Source organism: Manis pentadactyla, chromosome 11 (genome assembly GCF_030020395.1).
Source record: "Manis pentadactyla isolate mManPen7 chromosome 11, mManPen7.hap1, whole genome shotgun sequence".
NCBI classification, from domain to species: Eukaryota; Metazoa; Chordata; class Mammalia; order Pholidota; family Manidae; genus Manis; species Manis pentadactyla.
The window spans coordinates 43,321,616-43,334,814 of NC_080029.1; the positions used below are offsets into that span (position 1 = coordinate 43,321,616).

The 13,199-nt window shown below is 33.1% G+C and overlaps 1 protein-coding gene across 1 annotated transcript in view; it reads left to right on the forward strand.

Annotated features, from left to right (window-relative positions):
• Positions 1-11,873, forward strand: part of EXOC5 (exocyst complex component 5) — a 75,326-nt gene extending 63,453 nt beyond the window's left edge. Inside the window, exons 15-18 of the mRNA XM_036918706.2 lie at positions 720-806; positions 3,344-3,452; positions 3,611-3,826; positions 4,471-11,873. Of these exons, the coding sequence (XP_036774601.1) occupies positions 720-806; positions 3,344-3,452; positions 3,611-3,826; positions 4,471-4,659 (601 nt within the window). The 3' untranslated portion in view covers positions 4,660-11,873. The remainder of the gene's footprint in view (positions 1-719; positions 807-3,343; positions 3,453-3,610; positions 3,827-4,470) is intronic.
• The last annotated feature ends 1,326 nt before the right edge of the window (positions 11,874-13,199 follow it).

Consider the following 13,199-nt stretch of genomic DNA (forward strand, 5'->3'; position numbering starts at 1 on the left):
TTTCCCCTTTAGCATCCCTCTTACTGTTGGGAAGTCTTTCAAAGTGCCCGCCTTTCTTTTGCCCCAGATCAACCAGTTGTGGGAACCTTTTCTCCACAAACAGCTGGAATCTGTCTCTGACTTTGCTTTTCAATCCCTGTGATCTCCAAAGCACCATGCAATGTGGGCTTGTGCTCCTGGAGTAGATTTCTAGGGCTGGGTATTTAGCAGTCCTGGGGTTTTACTCCCTCCCTGCTCTGTTTCTCTTCCTCCTGCTGGTGAGCTAGGGTGGGGGGAGTGCTTGGGTCCTACCGGGTCACAGCTTTGTTACTTTACCCTTTTCCGTGATGTAGATTTTCTGTTCTCTTTTCCCAGATGTAGAGTGGCTGGTGCAATCTTACTTCTGTTCACTATTTTAGGAATAGTTGTATTTGCTGTATTTTCATATTATATATGGTTTGAGAGGAGATTTCTGCTTCACTTCTGATGCCACCATCTTTTTTCTGTCAGCCTACTTCTTTCTCTTTTAACTGGTTAATTTTCCCTACTATGGATATTGTAATAAATTAGGTATAGTGAATAGTAAATAATCTACTAATGTAGTAATCCAATTCCTGGATTTGTGAGCTAAATAAAACTACGTGTGTGTTTATAAATGTATATAGCAATATACATATACATATGAAAACTTAGAATTGCAGGGTACTAATGTGATTTTTTTCTCTTTAAATACTCAATAGCTCTTCTCCTAAGTTATCTGAATGCCTTCAGAAGAAAAAAGAAATAATTGAACAAATGGAGATGAAATTGGATACTGGCATTGATAGGCAAGTTGTTAGCTTTACTGTTTCTCTCAATTTTTTAAATTGTAAAAATACCATTAGAGCAGCATGAAAATGGTTTTCAGAGAAAAAAGAGGTCTGTCTTAATTCCAGCATCCCACTATAACATTTGACTATATTTTTCCATCTTGCTTTCATCCTTACTAAAATGTCATTTTATTGGATTCCCAAGTTTATTATTTCTAGAAATCAGTATATTTGGATTTACTTTTAAACCAGATTCTATTGAAAATCTTTTTTGTTAAACTACCCCCCCAACTCCTTAAAAATGGTATATGAGTGACATAGAGGATTTTATTTTCATTTAGGATATCTGAAATGCTTTAAATAAATATATTAATTTTCTAAAGGTAACTTTCATTAAACATGAATGCAAAGTCTACATTAAAAAAATTTTTGTAGTACTTATAGTTAATTACCTTTTCACATGGTAGAGTGTACTGGGTTGCTATCTTCTTTAGAGATGATGATAGGCATATATTTATTTATAATAGTTACCATTTGTCAAGCATTTTCTGTGTGCCACACACAGTGCAAGGACCTTTACCTATGTTATTTCATTTATTAGGTAGGACATATTATTTCCATTTTACAGATGAGGAAATGGAGGCTTAAATTAAGAAATTTGCTCAAGGTCACACAGTTAATGGTAGTAGAACTGGGATTCAAATTCTAAAGCTCGTACTTCTAGATTTGGGCATATCTTTTTTTATTTACTGTAATTCTGTTCCATTCTCTTCAAGAAAGCATGTTTTAATGAAAGTTACAGTGCTGTTATAAAGATTACCAGGAATCCACTCTAATTTACAAAAACGTGAATTTTACTTTATTAGTAGTAACAAACTTGTAACTCACCTCCCAGTGATCTTCTAAGATTAAGCTCTACCATAGAATATGTGATAATAAGGGAAAGAAAAATAAAATTAAAGAATAAAACTGGAAAAAATAAGGATGTTATAGACTTTAATTACTGAGACCAGTTTACTGAAGAATTACATGCTCAGAAAAACCCTAAAACCTGGTCTTTCCTTTTGTTCTTAGAACCACATACACAGAACTTCATTTGATATAATATGTGCATGTACATTGTATTTTACTATCGTCATTTCAAGAAATGTGTATTTTCCTAACCTAAATCTCTGATATTAACTTACATTGTTCTTCTTGCTTTGCCTCAGAATACCTGAAAATCTTATTAGGGAAGTGGGGAGGTTGGATATGTAAAGCCTTCAAAGGTATAGGAAATAGATATTTCCTAATTGCCTTCTTAATATATATTTGATAATTTCTTTTCATCTGTCCGTGTAACCCTTAGTCTCAAAGTCTTTCTATTAGATGACTAGTTGAAAGCATAATGATCTGTTGTGGTTTCTTGAATGTGAACTTCTAATTGTCTTTTACCTGTGTACCATGGGGCCAAGAAGTGAGCTTAGCATTCACATGCATCCCTGCTGATATCTTCAGGCCAGTATTCATCTACTATCAGGCCTGAACCCTTTTGCCTTTGAAGCTTAGCTCGTCTTCCCTTTCTTATTTCTGTTGTCTCTCAGTCATTTATGTTAGTCCCCTACATTTATTGAGGATTTGGGCATCTGTCTCACAATTTGTTCTTTTAACCTTAAGTCTTAGGTTATTTTCACTTCTGTATGTGACCCTTTCATTCCTTTCTTGATCATCTTCACTTTAGCTACCCACTCCCATATCTTACTAGACCTTGTTAACATTGGTAATAAAAACTTCAACCTGAATATCCTACTCATTGCCCATAACCTTCTTTTCGTCTAAATCTGTATACTTATTTCCAGACCTCAGCAGGAATTCTATTCCTTCAAGTCTTATCTTTTGCCAATCTAATAACCTTTTCCTAGCTTTACTTTATTCATTATTGTACTTAGATTGTTTGGTCCATCTCTTGAATTACTCTTTTGTAATTACCCTAAAATTCACTTCCTTTAACCATAACTGTTTTAAAGGTCCTAAACTCTACCTAGGTAGTCTCTTTTTTCCTCCTATAACTGTGTGGCTGATTGCTGTTGGAGAATATCACGTAACTTAAACATTATTGGTGCTGTTAAAAACCCATGCTCTCATTTTTCAACTTACCATTTGTCTTAGCCTTCTACTTTTATTTAGGCTGTGAAACTCATGTTCTTCTCACCTGTTCTTCCAAACTTTGGCTATTCTTCTTAAACCCTCTATCTTCCCCCCTTCCTAATCATACTCTGTACACAGCTGTTAAAGAAAGAAATTAGTGACAGGCATCTAAGATCTTTAAGATTTCCCTAAAGTGTTGGGCAAATAAATCTTTGCCCAGTGGTTTGAGCAGGAAGCTGATAAAACTAAGAGCTCTTTGATATCAAGATCAAGAATTTACTTTTTCTAAAATCTAAGGTCTACCAATAATAAAATAGTTTAGGGTGATCATTAAATTAAATAATTTTAACTTGATTTAGTATGAATACTATAATTAAAAGTAAATGTAAAGTAAGTGGATTGAACATACGGTGTTCTCAATTTCCTAGGACATTGAATTGTATGATTGGACAGATGAAGCATATCTTGGCTGCAGAACAAAAGAAAACAGATTTTAAGCCAGAAGATGAGAACAATGTTTTGATTCAGTATACTAATGTGAGTAAAATGTTAACACTTTCATTGGTGTATCTTTCTATATTCTTATGTGTTTTTTTTTATACTTAGAGATTAATGAGGAACTGTATGTATTTTCTCCTTAGCTAAGCTGGTTAAATAAACATTTCTATGTAATAAGTATAGAAAAAATTTTACAGGCCTGTGTTAAAGTCTGTGCTTATGTAAGAAAGCAAGTGGAGAAGATTAAAAACTCCATGGATGGGAAGAATGTGGATACAGTTTTAATGGAACTTGGAGTACGTTTTCATCGACTTATTTATGAGCATCTTCAACAATATTCCTACAGTTGTATGGGAGGCATGTTAGCAATTTGTGATGTAGCTGAATATAGGAAGTGTGCCAAAGACTTCAAGGTATGTATTCATAAATATCAAACTTGTAAATAGGCTCAAGAGTGTAAGTCAGGCTATTAAAAATCTGTACTGACATAAAATCATTAGTGAAAAGTTTATAACTTTTGTACATAATTGTAGATAGATAGATCTAACGTTTTCTAACTGAAAATTACTGTTCCAGTTAATGTTTTCAATATTAACACACTTTTTTGCTTCATGCTTTATTTTAGACAAGGCAATATTTCAGCCCCACAGTCCAGTGACCTCATTGACTTACATAACTAAATGCTGTGTATGTCACACATCAGGAAAATACATTCTTTCTTCATGTACATCCCTCTGAAATCAGTTTTCCTTAGGGTTTAAATTATTTTAAGAGAAGTACTAAATTAATGATACCTAGGTCTAGTCCATTGAAGTATAAATGATTGTACTATTTTAGAAATTTGACATAATATGAATTTTTTCAAAAATATAGCAAACTTAGGTAATCTGAAATATTTGGGTTTTAACATTTCAGGTACTTTTAATTGAATTGAATTCTCTGACACTAGTATGTCCTGACTAACAGTATATACAAGTGAGAAGAATTTACAGACTAATTGTAAAACTAGAAAGTATTTTGTTTCAATGATTTTTTTCCCTCTCTTATCTCAATTCAGATTCCACTGGTATTACAGCTTTTTGATACTCTGCATGCACTTTGCAATCTTCTGGTAGTTGCCCCAGATAATTTAAAACAAGTCTGTTCAGGAGAACAACTTGCTAATCTGGACAAGAATATTCTTCACTCCTTCGTACAACTTCGTGCTGACTATAGATCTGCCAGACTTGCTCGACATTTCAGCTGAGGTTGAATATAAGGGAAATGTGTTGTACTTCAGCAGGCTTTGGTTGTTAGAAAGCACAGGAGATTTCTTATGACACAGCCAACATTTTGCGGAAAAATGACTGGAGAAACAGTGGCTGTACTTACCCTTGAGATTTTTTTTTTTTTAATTTGGACACTCCTAGCCAGCCGTATTTTGCTTTTTCCCCTTAGGTGAATTTTAATTCCATTCTTGAACTTAAAAATTTCAAATTCCATGAAACTACGTCACTGTTTTCATCCTGGAAAATGTTGGTGTCAGAAGGCAAATGAGATGTTAACCAGTGTTGTGGTACATGTTCTTAACATACTCCATTGGGAAAGTTCCCCATCCTGTTTTGTATTAATGGCAAAATACAGCAAAACTGCATTTATTATTTATTCATTTTTAACAACTTTTTCAGCACTGGTATTTATAATCAAGTTATTTTAGGTTTTCCTAGAGAAAGTTAACAATTGAGCATAATTTCTGTAGTTGGTTGGTTGGATTTTTCTCTGAGATACAACAGTAATACTATTCCAAGGAAAATGTTATAATCTAAAATGATGAAATGTATCATGTAGCTATTAGGAGTGGATCAGAATACTCTGCTTTCTGGGTAAAAAAAACCTTAAAGTTTACTATTTCTTATTTGGTAAACATTTTAAGCCAATGCTAGTGAGAGATTAATGGGATCTACCTTATTTTATATTTCACTTAAGGTAGAGGACCTTAACTAAAACACCGTATTTATTCATTATTTTAATATTGTAAGGGAAATAAAAAAGTACGGTAAAGTCTAAATGGTGCATATGAGGATATGTTTCACAACAATGCAATCCGTTAAGATTTCTAACTTAAACTGGAATAAGATGGGATACCTAAATATGCAGGTAGTCTTCTATGTTAAGTGTAATTGGGAATTGATAGATAACATTATATATTCTAAGTCTGGAGATGAACTTTGCAAAGACTAGTTGCTTTTCAAATCTATAGTTTCTGTCATTGTCTTTTTCAAGGCACTTCTGAAGAAATTCCTACTTAATGTAGTTAATTGAATTGGCTTAATATGGTGGCATAATAAATCACTTACAAAATTTTAAACATCAAGTGGAAATTTAGAAAGGCCGTTTACTCTATAAACTTTATACACTTGCTCTACGAGAATGCATTCTTAACTATATGTAGTGTTTCAGCTTCCATTGTGCTGTTTATAGTCTTTCAGGAACAGATAAACTAATGTTCAACTCATTCTTGGCAATTTTTCCCTCTAATATAGCCTTTTTGACCTAATTTTGGAAAGTAACTTCTCCTTTGAGAATATGTTTCCAAATGGTTATCAACTTTACCAAAAGTTCCAGGTCCAGAGCTAGCTACTATTTCAGTTACTGTTGACTGAATTTTCCTTATTTTCTGTTTAGCCCAGTGTTATCAAGGTAAGCAAGAGAAATGAAGTATGCCAACTTTTGTCAAAGCATTCTAGGAAACTGCGGCAGCCTTAGAAGGCGGTCTAGTTTCTGTTCTTTAGCCAAGGGAGAGGCAGAACAGGTTTTGGATTCTAGAGAAAGGCATATGCTTGTACTATTGCCACTTTACAAAGCTCTGATGTGAATTCGAATTATACCTCTGTTACTTAAAGCCAACAATTCTAAAGCAGTAGTTTTACTGGCCAGTTGAACTCTTTGTACACAGTGTCAATTTGTTTAAAAAAAAAAAGAAAAAAAAAATCTCAAATAAAACATGAGAGAACATTTTAAGACTTTCAAATCAGAGAAGTGCTTCAAATCATTTTGTTTGGATTAGTTTTTTAAATGTAAAGCATATACCTGTTGCTTAGATATTTTGTTAATTATTATTTCTGTGCTTGAGTTCTGTGCAGTATTTTTCATTTTGTCCATTGACAGTGCAGTGACAAAATTCACAAGTGAATACTTAATTTAGAAGTATTAACATTAATGCTCAATAAACAAATTCCCTACAGTTGTTTTATTTTTTAATTTCCATTTTTACATTTAAGGACATCCATCCTGAATTTTATAAATGACTTTTGTTTAAATTTTTAAGATGTTCCTTATTTTTCATAGCACAGGTCTTCTCACTTCCTTTTTTAACAGAAAAATACTTGACTGTATGACCAAGATTAGAAATTCAGCCTAAACAGATTGTCTTTCTCTAGAAAAAAATTTTTTGTTGTATAAAGCAATATGCATTCTTTGTATTCCGATTTTTTAAGTATTTTCCATATTTATGGCTACTATAAAATTTTGTGCAAATTTGTGGCTCAAAAAAGATGAGCAATAAGTAAAATGTTTTCCATAAACACGTGGTAAAGTTTTAAGGTAGCGATAATGGAACTTTGTATATTAATAACTTCAGCCAACATTTGAATAGGGAGAATCTACAGTTTTCCACAGTTACATATAAGCTAACATGCAATATTTAGGTAGTGTTTTGAAGTTGAAAATAAGCAAGCTCTAAAATACTACAAATTATTTTTCTAAAATTTGAGTATGTATATTTAATTTATATAAAGTGGTACAGAAAGTGAAATATAGAACACAAGTTTAAGAACAAAGTCTACCTTCTGTAAGTTAAAATACTGAAAATGACAGCCAGAGCAGATTAACAATCTTTCTGAAGAATTACTAAATAATGGCTGAATGGATCTTTAGACAGTTGACAGACTATTCTAAGATAATTATTAACCTCATTTTGAGATCACCATGATTGCAAGTCCCTACCATTTCCTTTCTTTTAAAAAGTGCTGCTAAGTAGATTAATTTATGAGATAATTTATACCTTTTTCTTTCCTCTTTCACTTTAAATATTTCACTATCTGAAGGCTCACAGTGAAATAATTTAATTATCAGCCAGTAGATTGATCCACAGTGGAGAATGTACTGCTTCCTTAAAATGTCTTTTTCACTTCTATTATGGGGAGTATTTACAGGTATCCAATTAAAAAGATTTTGGTTCATAAAATCCCACAAAATCCCTTAAGGTGGTCATGTTTATATGGCAATGTCTAAGGTATGCTTGAACTGTTAGGTGAGCGTAAGCAAGATTCAGAGTGCATAATTTGTTACTGACTTAAATGTTCACATCTGGGAGGGAGTTTAACTTTTTTTAAATTCAGAAATATTCAGCATATTACCTATATATTGCTCATTGACTCAGAAGTGTGAGATGTTTTCTAGAAGCATACTGAATTCTCCTGATTTCTAATGGAGAATTTGACAATAAAAAGCTTTCTGTGCTTTCATCCAATTAGGTTAACCATATTCAGTACCTGTAGTACTTCTCTCTGCTTGAAAAACTCTGTCCTAAAATACATTGTGTACTTTGAAGGAAAAGACCAGTCCATATTGTTAAAATGAATAATTCTACATAAAGGAAAAACAGTGATTTTTAAATTTAGATGCATAATAAAGATAATTATACCTACATTTATTGACTTAAGTCCCATGCATTCTGTTAAGCCCTTTGCATACAATCTCATTAGATTCCAAAGCAGCCCTGGAAGCTGAGTACTATTATCTCCACTTGACATGTGAAAACCTAAGGCATAAAATGGCTAACTAGATCTGTTCAAGGTCTGCAGGTAGTAAAAAGACTGATTGAAACCTAAGTCTTTCTCACCCATTCTTTGTGTTTAATACACTCTTCTTATGTAGCATTAATTAAATAGGTCCTTTCATTTGATAGGCTCATTAGTTTTCTTAGTCTAATTTTCTTTTCATCCAATATGTGGTTCTTATTGTCATATTTAGATTATGAAGTTGATATACAGGGTCAGTATCTAATTTACTATTGGATTTTTTTTAATGTGTCCAATATATGGTCATACTTTTAAAATTCTGTTTTTAAAATTTTATAAGTGGTCATGAAATTAAAATGAATGCTAAGTTTGTACCTAATAGAAATCTTTCCATCAAAATGTTCTCTTTAATGAGTATTATTTTACATAATGCTAATACTATTTCTGTTCAATAATTTTTACAATGGGAAGAGTTCAGGTATTTTGTACGGTATTTTGTAACATGGGAGTAAATGACAACTCTGCCTTGGAAGATGTGAGGAAGTCAATATTTCTGCCTTCAAAATCAGACTGTTTTAATGTCATAAGTTTCCCAATTCTATTAATTACTTGGTACACTGGTAGTTCTTAAATGGCTAATGTTGAAGTGAACATGTAGGGAAAAAATGTGCTCAGTGTATTGCAGTAGGCAGTCATTTTCACGTAATCAAAAATTGCATGTTTAATCTTTTAAAAATTGCCTTAAATCTTTTAACTTGTTTTCCTGCCACTGATCAGTTCTTTCCCTTTCCAGATTTAGGTGAGAAGCTACCCCTCAAGTGTATATAAGAGAAAAACCTGACATTAGAATTCTAATTGGTGATTTGAAGCAGCTAGGTTGATAACCCTGGGCTTAACAAGATTTATATTTTCACACTAGGCCCTATGTACTTTAACACTATTATTTGGAGGTAACAGTAAACATCAGTTTTTGTGATTAATATCACTTTTTGAGAGAGAGACAGACAAGTAATTAACCATACTCATTCATTTTCTAAGTGGTTTAGAAGGTTGCAGTGTGCCTCACCATACAAAGCCAATTTAAATGTGAATATATCACTTCATACTCCAAATAGCAAACCTCAGAGGAAAGTCATTTATTCAGAAGGCATAGATTTGTGCTAGACAGTAGTGATGCATTACAAATATATAATTATTTGCACTAATATTTGAGCAAGTGGAATGGATTAGAACATGGTCAACATTATGCTGCTGATAACATGTGTTTTTCGATATTATTATGTACTATGCAACGTGTATTAAAATTGTCAATAATCCATTTTAGCCAATATACTAATATTTATATTACTGTGTTGAAGAGACAGTATCCACCTGAGCCACTTTTGATTTAAAAGTCTGAAACTGGAATTAAGTTGACTTTCAAAAATCATTTACATTAGTTTTTCATCACCAGCAGGTCAGTCAGTAAAACATAGAATTAACAGTCACTGGAGACTTAACAGGAAGAAGTATGGAGGGGCAGGGAACTGAAATGAGTTAAGTTTCATTTATGCTCAGATGAATGGCATCCTTTTGATTTAGCCATTGGCAATCTTGAAAGAAAATGTCTTATCCGTTCCAGAGTATCTTCTTATTAATAAACTAAGTGTGAAGATTGGATAGAATGAACTCCAAGGAATCAATCTCCAATGGTAGACTTCCAAATTTTCTAGATTAAACTTTAAGAGGTAGGATGCCCTGTAATCCTTAATAGTCAGGTGCCTTTGAATGCGGCCTTCCCTTTTTACTGGTTTATCATTTTAATCTTTATTCTATGGACAAATTTGGTTCCTTTGAATTCTAGCATTTTGTTGTGGCATTTCTATCAAACTAGCTTTTTACTATAGAGAATAGTATCCAAATAGAATCTGGACAGTGCTGATCTAAAGAAAACTGAAACTACCTCTAAGTATATTGTTTGCAAATGGTGTTTGCTATTCAGAGTATTCACATGAAATTATGTGAAAATACTTTATAATATTAAGTGCCTCTATATTAGGATTCTCTAGTAGAATGTATTTTCAGTTTTTGCCACAGAGGGGAGAAGTTATTTTTATCGTAACACCTACATTTTTGTTTGATTTTAAAAAACAGAATTCAAATAACTTACCTCTTTTGAATACCTATGAACATATCACTATCCTAACTAATGGGGAGAAAAAGAGAAAGTGTGTGTGTGTGCATGTGTGTGTTTATATAAGATTCTGAAAGTCGTGTGAAAAAAATTTCTGGGTCAATTAATGACAAAATCGTTTTGAAGAACATGTATGTGCACAATGGACAAAGGAATTGGACAAAGTTATTGGAATTAAAATTATGTCTTTAGAGTTATAGATAATTGAACTCCTTTATCAACTCTTTACAAATAATAAGAATCTATTGGTTAGTTTTCTGCATTCTGCTTTTTAAAGAAAAAATTTTAAACAATCTCAAACTTTACAGAAAGGTTGTAAATACCTTACAAATAAAACTTTCCCACTTTGAGACTTAAGTTGCTGTCATGATGCCCCATTGCCCTCTAATACTTTTTTATCTTCAGAAAGAATGAATTCTATATAACCATAATACAACCATCAAACTGAGGAAGCTAACTAATACCAATACATCATTCCCATCTAATCCTCAGACCCCATTCAAGTTTCACTAACTGTTTTTCTGTGGTCCAGTAAAAAACCATGTGTTGTCTTGGAACATTTCCTTAGTCTTTCCTTGACCTGTGCTATCCTCAGCACTCTTGTAAATTACAGGCCAGTTATTTTTTAAAACATCCTTACGTTTGGTTTTATCTGTTTAATCATAATTAGATGCCAGCTGTGCTTGTTTGGCAGGGATATTACAGAAGTGATTCTGTGTTCTCACTGCACCCCGTCAGGTAGTACACAGTTTCAATTTGCCCCATTTCTGATGATGTTCATTTTGATCATTTGTTTAAGGTACTCTCCACTGTAAAGTTACTGTTTTTCCCTTTGTATTTTGTGGGGAGGCAGTTTGAAGCCATGTATATATCCTGCTCCTAATTGAAATTTCAATTTATCAGTATGGATTCAGGATTTTCTAGTCCGTGGATTATAATCTGTTATTTATTTTGCATCTCAGATTGTCCCACATTTAGCCCCCAGTGGGAGCACCTTCAAGTTGGCTGCTTTGCCATATTGCCATCATTTTTTAAGCACTTTCTTTGGAAAAACAGGTTTTTCCAACCTTATCTTGTATTTGCCTTGCTCCAGCTCTGGAATCGGCCATTTCTCCACCTTTTAGTGGAAATTAGTATTTAGGAGGCATGATTTGTGTGTGAGATGTGCTTATTATGATTGGGATGTCACTGCCCCCATTATTTCTCAGTGGATGGTGCTAGGGGGCTTTATGTGTACTTACGCACATGTGTATATTTTAAATTTACACATATGTACACATACACTCCCTTCCCTCTGTGTCACTCTTCTCATCCCACTTGAGCTCCAACACCCAATACTGGGTTTTTCTCCTACCCCACTGAGAAGGGAAGCTTCCTTAACCCCTCAGTCACTGAAGCTTTGGCTTTAGGACAAAATCGGGGGAATGAAATGGTCATTATAGAAAACATGTAAAGATTTAAAAATTTGAAATAAAAATTACTCATAATTTCATAAATAAAAAACAAGTATATTTTGGTGTGTTTTCTTTTACTGAAATGAGCAAATTAATTTGTAAAGCTGAATTGAGATGGGTAAAGTGTTAGTGCCAAAAACACAGAATATACATTTTGAAGCCATTAAATTTGAAGTGAATACCATGTTTTTCTATAATGTATGTCCTTGCTACTATGAGTAGTTTTTAGTTAATAATAGAGTACATCAGATAATCTGATTGTGTGAATGGAAACTGACCATTAAGAACTGAATACCAACAGGATATTTTTGCTTACAGTCAAAAGAAAAATAATACAATTGTTTTGTAGGCCAAAAAATAAAAATACTTTTAAGTAAGATAGACTTTATATGAGAAAGGAGCCTGTATCTGGGCTGGATTTAGTACAAGTTAAATATTGTGTGAAATAGGAGTCTATACAAATTACTCAACTCTCAGGTTTCCTTGTTAGGTCTCTATGATAACTGCTAGGGCTAAAATTCTACAATTCTAAATGCAAGAAAATGCATTCTTTTAAGAGCTTATAGTGATATCAGAAATAAATTAGCTCAAGAAGTCATATCTGAGCCCAACTGAGAAGTCTCAGAGCCAAATCCTTTTTAAGGCTACCAGCATGCAATGACCATATACCATTGTGGTTAACAACTAAGGCTCTTGAGTCAAATGGCAGCTATGTATCTTACTTATCTTTGTCATTTACTAATTATGTTACTTGTGCAAGTATTGTCAAGTGGGGAGAAAAGACATTTGTGATCATTTTTCATCCTCACCACTAATGTCAGCTTTTTTAAGGGTGTTTACAGTCCTGTGTTGGGACCACCTCATTCATTCATTCTTCATCTGACAAATATTGAAATTCTATTCTTTGTAGGCACAGCTTTGGAAATTAGGGATATTAAAATAAGCTTCTGCCCTTCTGAGTGTAGACTAGTGAGAGAGTTAATGTATGCAACCAATTATAGTAGTTTGTGCTACATGCTGTAATAGCATGGAACCAAGTGTTATGAGTGGGGCGGGAGGTGGGGGGGTGCTGGTATTGTGGGCTGGGACTGGGTGGAGTAAGTAAATAAGTAAAGCTATTAAAGTTGTCTTTTATTAAACACCTACTAAGTGTCAGGTACCTTGCTAAGTACATTTGTTATTGTACTTAATCCTAACACTGGGAGGTGGGTATTGTTATCCCCACTTTTACAAATGAGGGAACTGATGCAGAAGTTAGATAACTTGGCCAAGGTTTTATATATATATATATATATATATATATATATATATATATATAAAGTAAGCGAATTTGAACTATATGTCAGGTTTCCACAGCCAATGCTTTAACTACTTCGTT